This window comes from Sander vitreus, chromosome 12 (genome assembly GCF_031162955.1).
Source record: "Sander vitreus isolate 19-12246 chromosome 12, sanVit1, whole genome shotgun sequence".
In the NCBI taxonomy this organism is placed as follows: Eukaryota; Metazoa; Chordata; class Actinopteri; order Perciformes; family Percidae; genus Sander; species Sander vitreus.
Genome location: NC_135866.1, coordinates 29756051 through 29771915, shown reverse-complemented (window position 1 = coordinate 29771915; position 15865 = coordinate 29756051). Strand labels below are relative to the sequence as shown.

Here is a 15865-nt window from a genome sequence, read left to right as displayed (position 1 = left end):
TTGTTGTTTTCCCCCGCGTTTTTGTAGGTTTTTACCTACATTTTTGTTACTTTTTTCAACGTTCTTTTGTCATTATTTACTCCACAGGGTTCATACGTTTTGAAAAAACCTGGGAAAGTTATGGAATTTAAAAAATGCAAATTCCAGGCCTGGAAAGGTTTCGGAAACAATAAAAGACCCAGAAAGTTTTGGAAAAGTCATGGGATTTTTTTTTTTTAACACAGCATAATAATATGTGATTAATAAATGTATTTTCATATCGTCTTAACCTCAATGTTCTATTCGGGGCGCGATATTAACAATCCCTCTATGAACCACATACATTGTCATTCATTTTATTGTTAAACCTCTGAGGGGGAAACTTTAACACAGATATTTATTCTTATTGTATAATGTCAACTGACATTTTCAGGAATACATAGTCATGGAAATTTGGCGAAAAGTCATGGAAAAGTCTTGAAAAAGTCTTGGAAAAGTCATGAAAAAGTCATGGAAAAGTCATGGAAAAGTCTTGGAAAAGTCATGGAAAAGTCTTGGAAAAAGTCATGGAAAAAGTCATGGAAAAAGTCTTGAAAAAAGTCATGGAAAAGTCTTGAAAAAGTCATGGAAAAGTCATGAAAAAGTCTTGAAAAAATCATGGAAAAGTCATGAAAAAGTCATGAAAAAGTCTTGGAAAAAGTCATGAAAAAGTCATGGAAAAGTCTTGAAAAAATCATGGAAAAGTCTTGAAAAAGTCATGGAAAAGTCATGAAAAAGTCTTGAAAAAATCATGGAAAAGTCTTGAAAAAATCTTGGAAAAGTCTTGAAAAAATCTTGAAAAAGTCATGGAAAAGTCTTGAAAAAGTCATGAAAAAGTCATGGAAAAGTCATGAAAAAGTCTTGAAAAAATCATGGAAAAGTCATGAAAAAGTCTTGGAAAAGTCATGAAAAAGTCTTGAAAAAGTCATGGAAAAGTCATGAAAAAGTCATGGAAAAGGCATGGAAAAGTCATTGAAAAGGCATGGAAAAGTCATGAAAAAGACATGGAAAAGTATTGGTTAAAATGTGTATGAACCCTGACTCCAAATGCTTTAAAATGGAATAAAACACCCAAATTCAATGAAGGCATTGACCTGATCATTTATTTGACTTGTGAAGAGCGTCGTAGGGAAACATCCACGTTACTTTCTTTGACAATTTGGTTGAAAGAAACCCAAATTTCTGATATAGAAACTTTTTCAAAATGGGTCGAGTGAATAGTAAGAGAGCGAGTGAATGAGGGAAACGTTCCCAACACAGCTCGAGTATTTGACAGAGTTATTGTGAGCAGGTGGAGGTTTTACGCTTTGCCTCAGGACACTTCAGCAGGACATCCCACAGTGGGAGTTGAACCTGTCGGCGTGGCATTCTCCGCAGCAGCAGCACGTGTCCTGTCCAGCTGCCTGCAGGACGAATGATCCGCAGTCAAAACGAGTCGATATCCAAATGAATGGACTCCATATGAGGCTCCTTTTTCAACTACGAGGTCAATATTGTTTTTCAATAACGACAAAACAAGAACTAATCCGTGCATTTATATGGAACTAAGCTTTAGGAGCTTTCCATCTTTACTCTCCTCCCTGTTACGTTGCATTCGGAAATTGATTGTTTTTGACTGATAAAATGGCTGCCGCCGGAAACAACAAGAGCTACGGTGAGTTGTTAAAACCTTTCTTTTTAGTAAACTCTGCTAGTCTGCTGTGTGTGTGTGTGTGTGTGTGTGTGTGTGTGTGTGTGTGTGTGTGTGTGTGTGTGTGCTCTGTGTTTTTTCTCTTGTTTTCCATTTCACATGCAAATAGGTGTGTGCCATAGCCGGGAGATAATTGGTGGAAAGCTCTAATGCACGAACTCGTGATTGGCTGCAGCTGGGGAAACCACCTGATATAAGGAGCCAAGATGGCGGCCGTCTGCTGGGCAGCAGCCATTCCTCATCATCCTCAGCTCCCAACTGGCCACACTGTTGCTTTGGTCAACCTTGTTTTGGATTAGGTACTGTTTCTTTTGAATAGTAAGGGTGGACCGCCAGGTGTGTTAATCTTGTTTTCTCCTGTTTAATTAGTTAGGGAGGTAAGTCTTTTGTCATTCTTTTTGCCATTTTGTTTGTTAGGTTAGTTTATTATCTCTTAGACAGGATTGTTTGTTGGTTATTTTGGTGGTTACCTATTTCTGTAGGTGTGGACACCGGTGGTCAGGAAGCCGTCCGACTGAAGGGAGTCTTTCCGGGATATGTTATCCCAGATGACTCCGGAGGCAGTTGCAAGGTACCGAAGGGGCTCGAAGGGCTGCAGCCTCTGCCGTGAAAGAGGCAAAGCAGCGTGTGTGGGAGAAGTTCGGAGAAGACATGGAGAAGGACTTTCGGTCGGCACCAAGGTGCTTCTGGAAAACCGTTCGCCACCTAAGGAGGGGAGCGGGGGAACCATCCAAGCTGTGTACAGTAAGGATGGGACGCTGTTGACCTCAACTGAGGAGGTAATAGGGGCGGTGGAAGGAGCACTTTGAGGAACTCCCTAAATCCGACTAATACGCCCTCTATGGTAGAGGCAGAGCTGGAGGATGAGGGGGATTGGCATCAATTTCCCTGGTGGAGGTTGCTGAGGTAGTTAAACAACTCCACAGTGGCAAAGCCCCAGGAATTGATGAGATCCGTCCAGAAATGCTTAAAGCTCTGGGTGTGGAGGGGTTGTCTTGGTTGACACGCCTCTTCAACATTGCGTGGAAGTCTGGGACGGTGCCTAGGGAGTGGCAGACCGGGGTGGTGGTTCCCCTTTTTTAAAAAGGGGGGACCAGAGGGTGTGTGCCAATTACAGGGTATCACACTTCTCAGCCTCCCCGGTAAAGTCTACTCGAAGGTGCTGGAAAGGAGGGTTCGGTCGATAGTCGAATCTCAGGTTGAAGAGGAACAATGCGGATTCCGTCCTGGTCGTGGAACAACGGACCAGATCTTTACTCTTGCAAGGATCCTGGAGGGAGCCTGGGAGTATGCCCAACCAGTCTACATGTGTTTTGTGGATCTGGAGAAGGCGTATGACCGGGTGCCCGGGAGATACTGTGGGAGGTGCTGCGGGAGTACAGGGGTGAGGGGTCCCTTCTCAGGGCCATCCAATCTCTGTACGACCAAAGCGAGAGCTGTGTCCGGGTTCTCGGCAGTAAGTCGGACTCGTTTCAGGTGAGAGTTGGCCTCCGCCAGAGCTGCGCTTTGTCACCAATCCTGTTTGTAGTATTTATGGACAGGATATCGAGGCGTAGTCGGGGTGGAGAGGGGTTGCAGTTCGGTGGGCTGGGGATCTCATCGCTGCTTTTTGCAGATGATGTGGTCCTGATGGCATCATCGGCCTGTGACCTTCAGCACTCACTGGATCGGTTCGCAGCCGAGTGTGAAGCGGCTGGGATGAGGATCAGCACCTCTAAATCGGAGGCCATGGTTCTCAGCAGGAAACCGATGGAGTGCCTTCTCCAGGTAGGGAATGAGTCCTTACCCCAAGTGAAGGAGTTCAAGTACCTTGGGGTCTTGTTCGCGAGTGAGGGGACAATGGAGCGGGAGATTGGTCGGAGAATCGGCACAGCAGGTGCGGTATTACATTCAATTTATCGCACCGTTGTGACGAAAAGAGAGCTGAGCCAGAAGGCAAAGCTCTCGATCTACCGGTCAGTTTTTGTTCCTACCCTCACCTATGGTCATGAAGGCTGGGTCATGACCGAAAGAACAAGATCCAGGGTACAAGCGGCCCGAAATGGGTTTCCTCAGGAGGGTAGCTGGCGTCTCCCTTAGAGATAGGGTGAGAAGCTCAGTTATCCGTGAGGAGCTCGGAGTAGAGCCGCTGCTCGGCTTTGCGTCGAAAGGAGCCAGTTGAGGTGGTTCGGGCATCTGGTAAGGATGCCCCCTGGGGCGCCTCCCTAGGGAGGTGTTCAGGCACGTCCAGCTGGGAGGAGGCCTCGGGGGAGACCCAGGACTAGGTGGAGGGATTATATCTCTAACCTGGCCTGGGAACGCCTCGGGGATCCCCCAGTCGGAGCTGGTTAATGTGGCCCGGGAAAGGGAAGTTTGGGGTCCCCTGCTGGAGCTGCTACCTCGCGACCCGACCCGGATAAGCGGATGAAAATGGATGGATGGATGACCTATTTCTGTATGTTTAGCATTTTCACCACCGTCGTCGTGTGACATAATTCAGCGGTTTCCAACTCACGTCGGGGTCACCAGTGTGGAGTGCAATAAGTGAGGAGACAAGAAACAGAGATGCGTCGAGTCAACTTTACTCTCCACTTCAATATATGTATCACACTGTACAGCGAGTGAGATCAACAAACGGCCACACAACGTTAACCTGGAACTCGTATCCCATAACACCTCTCCCTTAAAGGTACAGTCCCTTGGTGAATGTCTCTTTCAGTCTTACTTGTGGGCCACCGCTACTTGGGACACAGGGAAGATGGGGCCTTTTCATGTTGTGTCCTAGGCCCCTCTAGACTGGGGCATACACCTTGATATCATTTTAGACTCTAATTCTAACTTTTAAAAAGCATGTTAAAAAGGTGGCTAATACCATCCGATATAATCTGGCTAACTTTAGACACATAAGGCCATATCTAACCACAGAGGCAGCCAAACGTTTTATGCATGCCTTAATCTTTTCCCACGTATCGTACTGTTTCACAACCTGGTCCCAAGCAAACATGACAACTCTTAAGGCCCGGACACACCGGGCCGATAATCGGCCGTTGGACAGTCTGGCGAGGTCAGTGACTCGAGTCTGTTCGGTGTGTTCTGTGCCGTCGTCCGTCCGAGGGGCCGTCGTCCTTCATTTTGGCCGATTTGACATGTATAATCGGCGGGGCGGGCACTGCCGGCAGTCGGACTCAAATGACCCATCTGATTGGTGGAGAGCTAACCAGGAAACGGGGAGCGGGATGAGCGTGACTAGAGTCTCTCAAAATCTGACGAAAATCTTTTAAACTGACCTTTGTTGATCTGAAATGAAGACAGATTCAGCAACTGCACGGCCTGTTTCTCTCTTCAAATGTTTTCAGAAACACGTTTCGGTGAACTATCTACGTCCAATATGAGATCAGATTCTGAACGAGCTGCCATGACAGTCTGGCTTTGAATTTCCGGAGAAACCAGACCCACGTGACGCATTCGTCCAATCAGCTGCCGGTTTTCATTTTTGGGCGACAATACAGATTAGCGCCGCCTGCTGTTATGGAGACGTATTACGTCTCGTCTCTTCGGTGTGTTCTGAGGTACTTTTTTGACCAACTCGGGGAGACTGATCAGTCCAACTGGCTTTTCTGCCGACGGTCGGCCGTCTGGTCGGTGTGTCTGCAGCTTTAAACCAATAGAAACCCTTTAGAAGCAAACTTTAAAAGTACTAGATCAAAAACCTATCAGCTATCATCACTGCCATATCACTACTAAATACAACTTATTTGTACGTTATCTAGATGCCCGCCTCATTTTCAAAATATTACATGGGCTTGCACCTCCACCACTGGGTGACTTTATACAACAGAAGAACAGCAGTGGCAGGGCGACTAGGGCGCCTAGGGCAGCCACCAGGGGAGACTGCGTTGTACAGTATAGACGCAGTCATTTTGGCCAAACAGTCTTCTCAGTCCGGGCCTCAAGTTATCGGAGCTGCCTTCCTGTTGAACTCCGAGAAAGCAGCAGCTGTCTATCATTTAAAACCACACTCAAGAGATGGATTCAAAACTGCAATCATCAGTAGCTGCTTTACCTCATCCTAGGTACTGCCCTTCTTTGTATTGTACTTATTATTATTATTATTATTATTATTATTATTATTATTATTGTTTTTGTCCCTCTCTCTTTTCTCTTCTTTCTTCTTTTGTTTTCTATCTTTCTTGTATTCTTTAGTATTAAAGTAATATGATGATGTGTTGACTACAGATGAAAATGAGCTTTTTTTGCTAACTCTGGCACATTTACAGTTTGAGTGTAAACAGAAAATGTCAATTGATGTGCATTGTCCCTTTTTAAATAAACTAGAGATGGTCCGATACCACTTTTTGCTTCCCGATACCGACTCTGATATCTAAACTTGCGTATCGGCCGATACCGAGTACCAATCCGATACCAGTGTGTTATATATTTTATTATGTTTTAACAGCTGTATACTACTATCCCTGTATGGATGTGATATGATTTCTATCTTTGTCGGTCTGGCTCAGGTTAAACTCTTTGTGAAACATGAACAAACACAAACAATGAACGACCCAGAACTTTCTTTTATTCTGCAGTTTGACAGTCAGTTATAACCATAGACTAATATACAGTCAGTTATAACCACAGACTAATATACAGTCAGTTATAACCACAGACTAATATACAGTCAGTTATAACCACAGACTAATATACAGTCAGTTATAACCACAGACTAATATACCGTCAGTTATAACCACAGACTAATATACAGTCAGTTATAACCATAGACTAATATACAGTCAGTTATAACGGAAAAAGAACATAAATAAACTACTTTAACGTAGATTTTCTTTTGGGCTTTATTACGTGATATCTGATCGGTGCATGAAGTCCAGTACTTCCCGATACCAGCGTTTTAGGCAGTATCGGTATTGGCTCATCTCTAAAATAAACAAATAAATAAAAAATAAATAAAATAAAAATAAAATATATATATATATATATGGAATATATAAAAGGAAGGCATCACAAGGGTTAACTGAATGTAGGAAATATATGTTCAGAGAAGGTTCATGATGGAGGGAATGAGAAGAGCAGGGATGAGGGGAAATGAGGGGAATACTGGACTGTGGAGGAGGTGAAGGGACGAGGTCTTAACAGTAGCTCAGTTGTTGGACAGACAGCTGGCAGCTGTAGGTGAAATGTGACACCAGTAGGTGGTGGTAGTGTGACGCAATGGATGCAAACCGCCGTTAAAATACACAGAGGAAGAAGAAGCCTATCTTTTGCCAGGTGAGTCAGCGGAAGAGTGGGCGCTAAAAATGTGTTGTTGAGCAGTTGTATTTACTTTAGAGAGTTATTTCTACGAGTGCTGCGCTTTATTACAACAAAATATTGAACCTTTTGCAGAAGCATGCAGGTGTTTGTCATGTAACTGTTCACATGCTGGATCTAGTTAACGGCGTAAGGTTACGCACATAGTCGCATAGTGATGAGGCTGCCACAAGGGGGCGTGATACATGCAGGTGTTCAGCTTTCTGCCCACTTTACATTTAATTGAACGCAGATAAAACACACGTGCATTCGGATTTGTTCGGTTCGTATTTTGGTCTATGTTGAGATGTATTTTTTTTATTACATTTTGAATATAAAAGTAGCCGCTTGAAGAATATGTCGGCCTATGAATTTCACATTTAGTTCAGTGTTATTGAGTAGTTGAAGAACGTTTAGTGGAGTGTAGCATTTTTGTTTACTTCTTTGAAAGCTAGCCTGGTTGTTAGCTTCAGTTTGAGCCTCTCCTGTAACGTTATTACCGTCACATTAGATATAAAATACGAAACTTTGTCTGTCACAAGTGACAGAAATGTGTCTTTGACAGTGCAGGCTCAATTGACATGAAGTACATATAAGAACGTGTTTGATACATATAAAAACAGTGTAAATATTGACGGTATAAACGTGCAAAAATGCAAAAAAACGGTGTAGAGTCACAGACCCAAACATTTGAGTTGTCTTCCCGTCGACCCTGCAACTTTGTGTTTTTCTGGATCGAAATTTCAACATTTAGTTGATCTTTTTCTACACTTTTCTCGACTTTTTGTCAATGTTTTTACCAATTTTTTGTCACTTTTTTTGTCAATTTTTTCCGATGTTTATTTTGTCACTTTTTTAACAAGTTTTTGTCACCTTTTGGCGATGTTTTTGATGTTTTTTTTTGTCACTTTTGGTCAGTTCTTTCGTCATAGTTCTGATAGAGAGAGTTTTTGTAAATGGGTCAACAGGAGGGTTACCAAACCCAGAACCAGGGCAGCAACTAACGTTGATTTTCATGTTCATAGTGGATTAATGTGTGGGTTATTTCCTGGATGAATGGATGAGTTGTTTGGTCTCAAAAATGTCAGAAAATGATTTAAAAAAAAAAAGTGGATCAGTGTTTCCCAAAAAGCCCAACATGACGTCCTCAAATGTCTTGTTTTGTCCCCAACTCAAAGATATTCAGTTTACTGTCACAGAGGAGAGAAGAAACTAGAACAATATTCACATTTAACAAGCTGACATCAGAGACGTTTGACTTTTTACATAAAAAAATGAATCAATTATCAAACTAGTTGATGATTAAACCTTAATCTTTCCAGCTTTAGTGTTTTTATATGTCTTGATCCGTGCAGGCCTTTGTGCCATGCAGCAGGCGCGTACACGTGTGCATGACTGCATAATTAAGTTGTGGTTGGCGCGTCTGCCTCCATCTGTCTTTGTTTACATGCCTGTTCTCCTCCTGTATACATTAAGGTGTACAGTATCTTTGTGCGCGGGCACGTGGCGTCTGCGTTGCTGCTCATGCAGGCCTGATCCCGTCCTCACACTCTCTCTCTGTGTCTGTCTGTCTGCCTGCCTGCCTGCCTGTCTGTCTGTGTGTGTGTGTGTCTCTCTCTCTCCCTCTCCGTCTCTCTCTGTGTCTGTCTGTCTGCCTGCCTGCCTGCCTGTCTGTGTGTGTGTCTCTCTCTCTCTCTCTCTCTCTCTCTCTCTGTGTCTCTCTCTCTGTCTCTCTGTTTCTGTCTCTCTCTCTCTGTGTCTGTCTCTCTCTGTCTCTGTGTCTGTCTCTCTCTGTCTCTCTCTCTGTGTCTGTGTGTCTCTCTCTCTCCCTCCCCCCCTCTCTCTCTGTCTCCCTCTGTGTGTGTGTGTGTCTGTGTGTCTCTCTCTCTCTCTCTCTCTCTCCCTTTGCCCATCTCTCTCTCTCTCTCTCTCTCCCTTTGCCCATCTCTCTCTCTCTCTCTCTCTCTCTCTCTCTCTCTCTCTCTCTCTCTGCTGCTGCTTCTTCTCCTCTGTTTCAGTTTCAGTATCGACCTCCTTCACGCAGCATCTCTGCTCTCCATCCTCCGTCTCCACCCTCCTCCTCCTCTTCCTCCTCCCTATATCCTCCGCCTCTCAGCCGAGCCAGCGCCGCTTCCTGTGCAGGTGGATGGAGGCTGGAAGCCCCGGAGACACCGGAGACACGAGCCATGCCCGGGAGCAGCTGCTGGTAGGGCTCGGTGCGGCTGCTTTGTCTTCAGCGGCTTTCCCCTCCACATATAGGCTAGGTGTCTCTTTTAGTCTGCGTGTTTGTGTGAGGGGATGCAGCGTGATGCCAGCTCTTTGTCTTGTGTGTGTGTGTGTGTGTGTGTGTGTGTGTGTGTGTGTGTGTGTGTGTGTGAAAATAGGTGTTTGGTAATTGGGCAATTGTCGCTTAATGCTCCTTTTTTGGATTCTGATAATTGACGGGGTTCAGGCGTTTTATCGGCTTTTTGGTCGCGTATAATTTCTACAATATTCCGATAAAAACGGGTGCTCTATAGTGAGTTTATCCGAGTTTGTGGTGCTTCCACCTCCTATGTGTGATCCCTGTGATGTTCCTGTTGGGTTGTAGTGTTTTCGTAACGAGGGCGTGGGGGGGTTTCTTTGTGATTTTTCTAAATGTTGTCGGATTTCTGCTCTGTGCAGCCAAACACGTAGGCTACCAGATGCCGATGGTTTCCCAAAATAAAGGACGTAACAATCGCGCTCTCTCTCTCTCTCTCTCTCTCTCTCTCTCTCTCTCTCTCTCTCTCTCTCTCCCTCTCCATCCCTTATTTCTTTCTTTCCCTCTGTTTTCCAGTCAGACTGCTGAGCGCCTCCCTTCGCGCCTCCATCCTTTGAATCCTTAAATGACCCGCGGCTGAGGAAAAAGAAAGTGGGGGGGAGTGTCTCCGGATCCAGCGCCCGGATCATGGCATGCTGCCCACCCCGGGCATCCAGCACTGACCATGGGGCTCCGGTCCAGGACCGTCGCTAGCGGCTCGGAGGAGCAGAAGAAGGGCTCCGGCGGCGGTGGGGACTTGTTGGACCAAGGCGGCGGGGGCGGCGGCGTCGCGGACCGGGATGGCGCGCTGCTGCTGGCCACGGCGGCGGCGTCCGGCCGGGACGGCTTCAAGCGCAGCTCCCAGGGCATCGGCATCGGACTGCTGGCCAAGACCCCCTTGAACTACAGCCGGCCGGCCAAGAGGAATAACATCCGCCGGAGGAGGATCCAGAACTTGCTGTACGACGCGCTGGAGAGGCCGAGAGGATGGGCGCTGCTCTACCACGCGTTCGTGTGAGTAAAACATGACTCAGCGGGTTTTCTTTTTTCTTTTTTTCTTACAACTTGTGCGCGCTGATTGATGATGGCTTGTTAATGTGAAAGGAGCAGCTGGGTGTTTAAAGGCGGACATACTTTGTGTCAGCAGTTTTCTGTTTATAGGTTGTAAACTAGGCTACAGGAGAGGATTAGGGCCAAATGTGGGGGGGGGGGTGTAGGCCTACAAACTATTTTGTGTAGATTGAGATAATTGAGATGTAATGTTGTTATGAAAATCTGAATTCATTCTGTCTGATTTAAGTCTTTAGAAAAGTCTCAAAATCTGATATCATTCTCCGATAAAAGTCTCAAAATCTCTCATTTAAGTCTTACAATCTCCAATTTGAAGTATTGAAATCTGAATTCATTCTCAGATATAAGATTAGTCTCAGATTAAAGTAAGAATTCAGACTTTTTTTCTTGCAGTTCAGAGACTTTAAACCCAGAACTGAAACCCCCGTTTCTCCCGTAGTAGCCTGATGTTGATGTGGGGAGTGAAGAGTTTCCTCCTGTCTGTCACCATTTAGCTCCTTCTTGGTTATGGACAATGGATCTCAGCTCCTGAGCTGTTTCCTGTGTTTTTCCTTTATCTATATGTAGCACAGTTCAAGGCATTTAAAATCCTAATGTGTGGATTTACGTGCATCATCAGCTTTATTGCCAGACTCGAGGTCCATTCAGAAAACACAGACATGACATACACCATACATTACAAAGAGAAAGATAAACATATACAGAGAAATGAAAACAAAATAAACAACAATACTGCATTTCTATAAAAGACACTTATACCAGTGTTTCCATAGTGCTGATTGGTATCCTATGGCACTAAACCTAGGATTTACCAGCAGCATAACAGTGCTGCTCTGGGAGACATTCAGGTGACAAATGAATTAGTAGATAAGACTCCTCAATAATGGCTGGAAGGTGCTGACCCCTGCATTACAAAACAGGTCACTTGCACTAGAGCACCTGGGCTTGTTGAGCAGTATCCTCATACAGTCATTATAAGCAACCTTAAGCTTCTGCATGCTTGCCTTTTTAAACTTAGTCCATAAGGGAGCAGTATACAAAGGAGTGCAATATGCTTTAAACGGAATCATTTTGACGTCATCCGTGCTCATGTGGAATTTTCTTACCAGCATGTTAGCTTGGGCATATAATACGCGACGCTGCCTGTATGTGTGTGTATCCTCATCATCGGATAACTGATCTGTAATGTAGTGACCCAGCGTTATATTTGCACTAAACCCAGCAGGTATACTGTAGTTCAAACGTGTGTTCCTGTTTCTCCTTGCACACCAAAGACATACCTTGTGCGCTTTTCAGTGAAGTTAAGAGGCTAATGCAGTTTGTCAAAGTTTCTACGTAGACCACACGTTGTTGTTCTGTCATTTATTAGTCACAAGTCGAGGTCTCGTCGCAGCAACAAGCGTTGCCAGAGAGAGGTGAAACTCAACCAGCCGATTGTTGCAGAACGAGTGAAGGGGACTCACGTTGTTGCAGCAGTTTTCAGTTCATTAATGAAGGCTTGTTGTGTAACCTGATATATAGCTGTGAGGAAGGAATAGTTTCCTCCTGAATGTCACCAAAGCTCCTCGGTTATGCAATGGCTCCGTCAGGATCTGTTTCCCAAAACGTTTAGGGCTGTCCGCTTCGTTTTGGTCTTAGTAGACTGAGATTTCTTTGTGGAGAAACTCTGGTTGCTCTAACACCTGCCTCGTTTTGGTCCGTTTAAAACCAACCCGGGAGTGTTTTGGTCGTATAGTCCGGTTGGTTCGGGGCGGTGTGAAAGCTCATCTCAACTCTGGTGCGGATCAAACAACCGAACTCTGGTCCGCTTGATAACGGTGGGTCTCGGTTCACTTCCAAATGACTTTTCTAAAACTGGAACATGGCAATGGTTTAACTGGGCAGAGGGCGGGGAATGTGCTCTTGTAGATCATGGATGTGTAATAAAACCACTACATTTTAATTAATGTATTCATTTGTAGGGCTGCAACTAACTGCAGCTTTAACTTGTCGTTTAATCTGCCAATTATTTTCTCTATTGATCTGTTAATTGTTTGCTCTATAAAATGTCAAAAAAATAATGAAAAATGTTGATCCCAGTTTCTTGAAGTTGTAAGGTGTAAAACACACACACACACACACACACACACACTTCGTCCTAATGTATCTGCTGTTGGGTTTGGCGTGAAGTCATCTCAGTGCACAGGAAGTGACAAATCAAAACACAGATGATGTCATCGAGGAGGTAGGATAAGAGAAGATGGAGAGGTGATCAGGTGTTTTAAATCAGATCATGTGACCCGTGTGTAAATGGATATTTCCTCTTCATTTGTTGATGTGCTACATTGATTTGAAACCCTTTCCAAACACAAGACTGCCCCCCCCCCCCCCCCAAAAAAAAGCTCCCAGAGTTGATTTATCCAGGCAGCCAATCAACAGCCAGACGCTTGTACATCTGGCTGAGGTGTAAAAACCACCTGGAAACAGATTCAGGAGATACATGAACTCGTTCCCAAAGATCAAGAACAAACCTCACAATCCAACTAGAGCTGCAAAGACGAACCGATTTAGATGTCTGTTAAATTAATCACCAAATCTTCTGATCATCGATTCATCGGTTTGAGGCATCTTTATAAAAAAAACATATTAAATGTGAATATGTTCTAGTTTCTTCTCTCCTCTGTGACAGTAAACTGAATATCTTTGAGTTGGGGACAAAACAAGACATTTGAGGACGTCATCTTGGACTTTTTGGGAAACACTGATCCACATTTTTTACAATGTTCTGACATTTTTGAGACCAAACAACTAATCAGTTAATCGGGAAAATTATCAACAGGAATCGACAATGAAAATAATCGATAGTAGCAGCCTTAGGGCCCTATTTTAACGATCTAAGTGCACGGCGTGAAGCGCCTGGCGCAGGTTTAGGGCGTGTCCAAATCCACTTTTGCTAGTTTGACGGTGGAAAAAAGGGTCCGTGCACCGGGCGCATGGTTCTAAAGGGTTGTACTTAGTGTCTTCATTAGTCAGAGGTGTGTTTTGGGCGTAACATGCAATCAACCAATCAGAGATCATCTCCCATTCCCTTTAAAAGCCAGGCACGTTTGGACCTTGGAGCATTGCTGTTATGATGGAGGATTTGCACCTTAATATTTTTATGTGTAATCTTCTGCATGTGTGTGTGCTGCTGTGCGTCCCTGTGTGTGTAACAAGCATAGTGTGCACGCGCTGTGCACGAGACTAGGAGCATTTTACTAATGCTCTGTTAAAATAACAATGAAATGCTGCGTTACTGACTTTAGACCAGGTTTTTGTTGGTCAATGGCGCCATCACTTCCCGCTGCCTCAAGATAGCAATAATCCCAGAATGCACCTGAACACACCTGCCCTGTAAGACCAGCACGCCCAGAATGCACCTGAACACACCTCCCTGTAAGACCAGCACGCCCATGGGCCACAGATGGGCCCAGGTGCATTTGCTGTTTAAACGACGTGGGCGCTGGACGGGAAACTGACAACTGGTCTTAAACTAGCAAAGACACTTGGGTCGGGCTTTGCGCTGCACCGAGTACAAGATAGGGCCCGTAATCTGCATGGAAAGATACCTCTAGAGCAGTGGTTCTAGGGCTGCACGATATGAGGAAAATATGTGATAGCGCTGTTGAATATTGTGATAATGATATTACTTGCGGTACATAAACGGATACTAAAACTTTCAGTGTTCTGCTAAAACTCAACAAAGTGCTCAATGGATTTAAAACAAATGAAAGGAAATAATTTCCAACATTGAATTAAAGAAATTGAACATTGAATTGAACATAAAAGGCAGCACTAAGAAAAGAATGACGGATACATTATAAAGTGCAGTTTTCTGCTGATAAATAATCTCTTTAAAAAGGCACGGCCGTTGGCGATGTGTTCATGGCACCAGTTAATATTGCGATGATGATAAGACAATATGTTGGACAGCCCTAGTGAACTGATCCTTTTGAAGTGCTAATAATTAGCAATATACATGCAGGAAAGGTAAAGTGACACCGGGCAGAGTAAATAAATCTGTTCCAAATGTCACCGAATAAGTCTGCTATAGCTTTTAAGACGGCGTGGAGCTTTCCCCGGAGCTCTCTGGCTGATGAGCGTCCTGCTCAAGGCACTTGAGTGCGGAAGGCATTGAAGGGGGGAAGCGTTGCTCACGCTCTTCACCCACAGATTATGATGCAAAGGCAACACCTCAATGTGTACACACTGAGGTGACACACTCCTGTATAGGAAGGGCAGGCAAGTGGGACGGGGATTAAAGAGCAGAAACAGATGGGTGGAGCGAGATGAAGAATAACAAGAAAACCAGACGTGTGTAGAGGCGGACGAGAGAGATGTCGTCGTGTTGTCGGAACACCAGAAAACCTCTGGAACAGACTCAGAAGTGCTTTATGTGACCCAAAAGCAACATGAAGAGTTAGACAAACAGACACATTGTCTTAAAGTGCTCATATTATGCTCAATTTCAGGTTCATAATTGTATTTAGAGGTTGTACCAGAGTAGGTTTATGTGGTTTAATTTTCAGAAAACGCCATATTTTTGTTGTACTGCACATTGCTGCAGCTCCTCTTTTCACCCTGTGTGTTGAGCTCTCTGTTTTAGCTGCAGAGTGAGACATCTCACTTCTGTTCCATCTTTGTTGGAAGTCACACATGCTCAGTAGCTAGGTAAGGACTACTAGCCAGTCAGAAGCAGAGTATGAGGGCGTGCCCTGACTGTACCTAGGTAAGGACTACTAGCCAGTCAGAAGCAGAGTATGAGGGCGTGCCCTGACAGTACCTAGGTAAGGACTACTAGCCAGTCAGAAGACGGTATACTGACCTCGAGCGAGTATACCGGACGTCACATAGTGTAGATACATGCCTGATCGGGCGCCTGGCCATTTATACCAGACGTGTGTTCCTACGCGCCAGTCACCTCGCTCTCTCTCTCTCTCTCTCTCTCTCTCTCTCTCTCTTTCTTTCTCTCTCTCTGATAGAAAGAGACAGGATGAGTGGGGAAAACTGTGTGTATGTGTGTCACTCTCTCTGTCCGCCCGTCTGTCTCTCTCTCCGTGTGCCTGATCGCGTGTCTCGCTGTGAGAAGTCAAGACAGCCAAAATCACCATAAACCTGGCTGTTTTATTTTGGTAAAGTATCTGGCTGCTCTGTGGTCTTCCTGTATGTGATTAACCTGCCTGGCTTGACACATACGCTCGCGTCTCGCGCAAGAAATAGAGGAGACGCCGAAACTATTGCTGCAGCGCGCGGGCCGACGTGCACGCTACGCGCCCGGTGTGGCCGGACAGATTGCATAATGTGGGCGCCGAAATAAAAATAGCTGCTATAGGTGCAGAAACTGTATTTTGGTAAAGAAGTTTAAGGGTCCTTCCTCAAGAAAATGTAACGTCTGTGTTTACGCCCACCGGAGGCCACACTGTGAGGGAATTTGATGCTGCACAAGGATCAAATTGAAAAGCTCCCGTTCCAGGACTGAAGTACTGTGGTACCAAAAATGTGGT

The 15865-nt window shown here is 44.9% G+C and overlaps 1 protein-coding gene across 1 annotated transcript in view; it reads left to right on the top strand.

The window, feature by feature from the left end:
* The first annotated feature begins 9906 nt into the window (after positions 1-9906).
* kcnq3 (potassium voltage-gated channel, KQT-like subfamily, member 3) overlaps positions 9907-15865 on the top strand; it is a 138982-nt gene continuing 133023 nt past the window's right edge. The window contains exon 1 of the mRNA XM_078263769.1: positions 9907-10286. Within this exon, the coding sequence (XP_078119895.1) occupies positions 9958-10286 (329 nt within the window). The 5' untranslated portion in view covers positions 9907-9957. The remainder of the gene's footprint in view (positions 10287-15865) is intronic.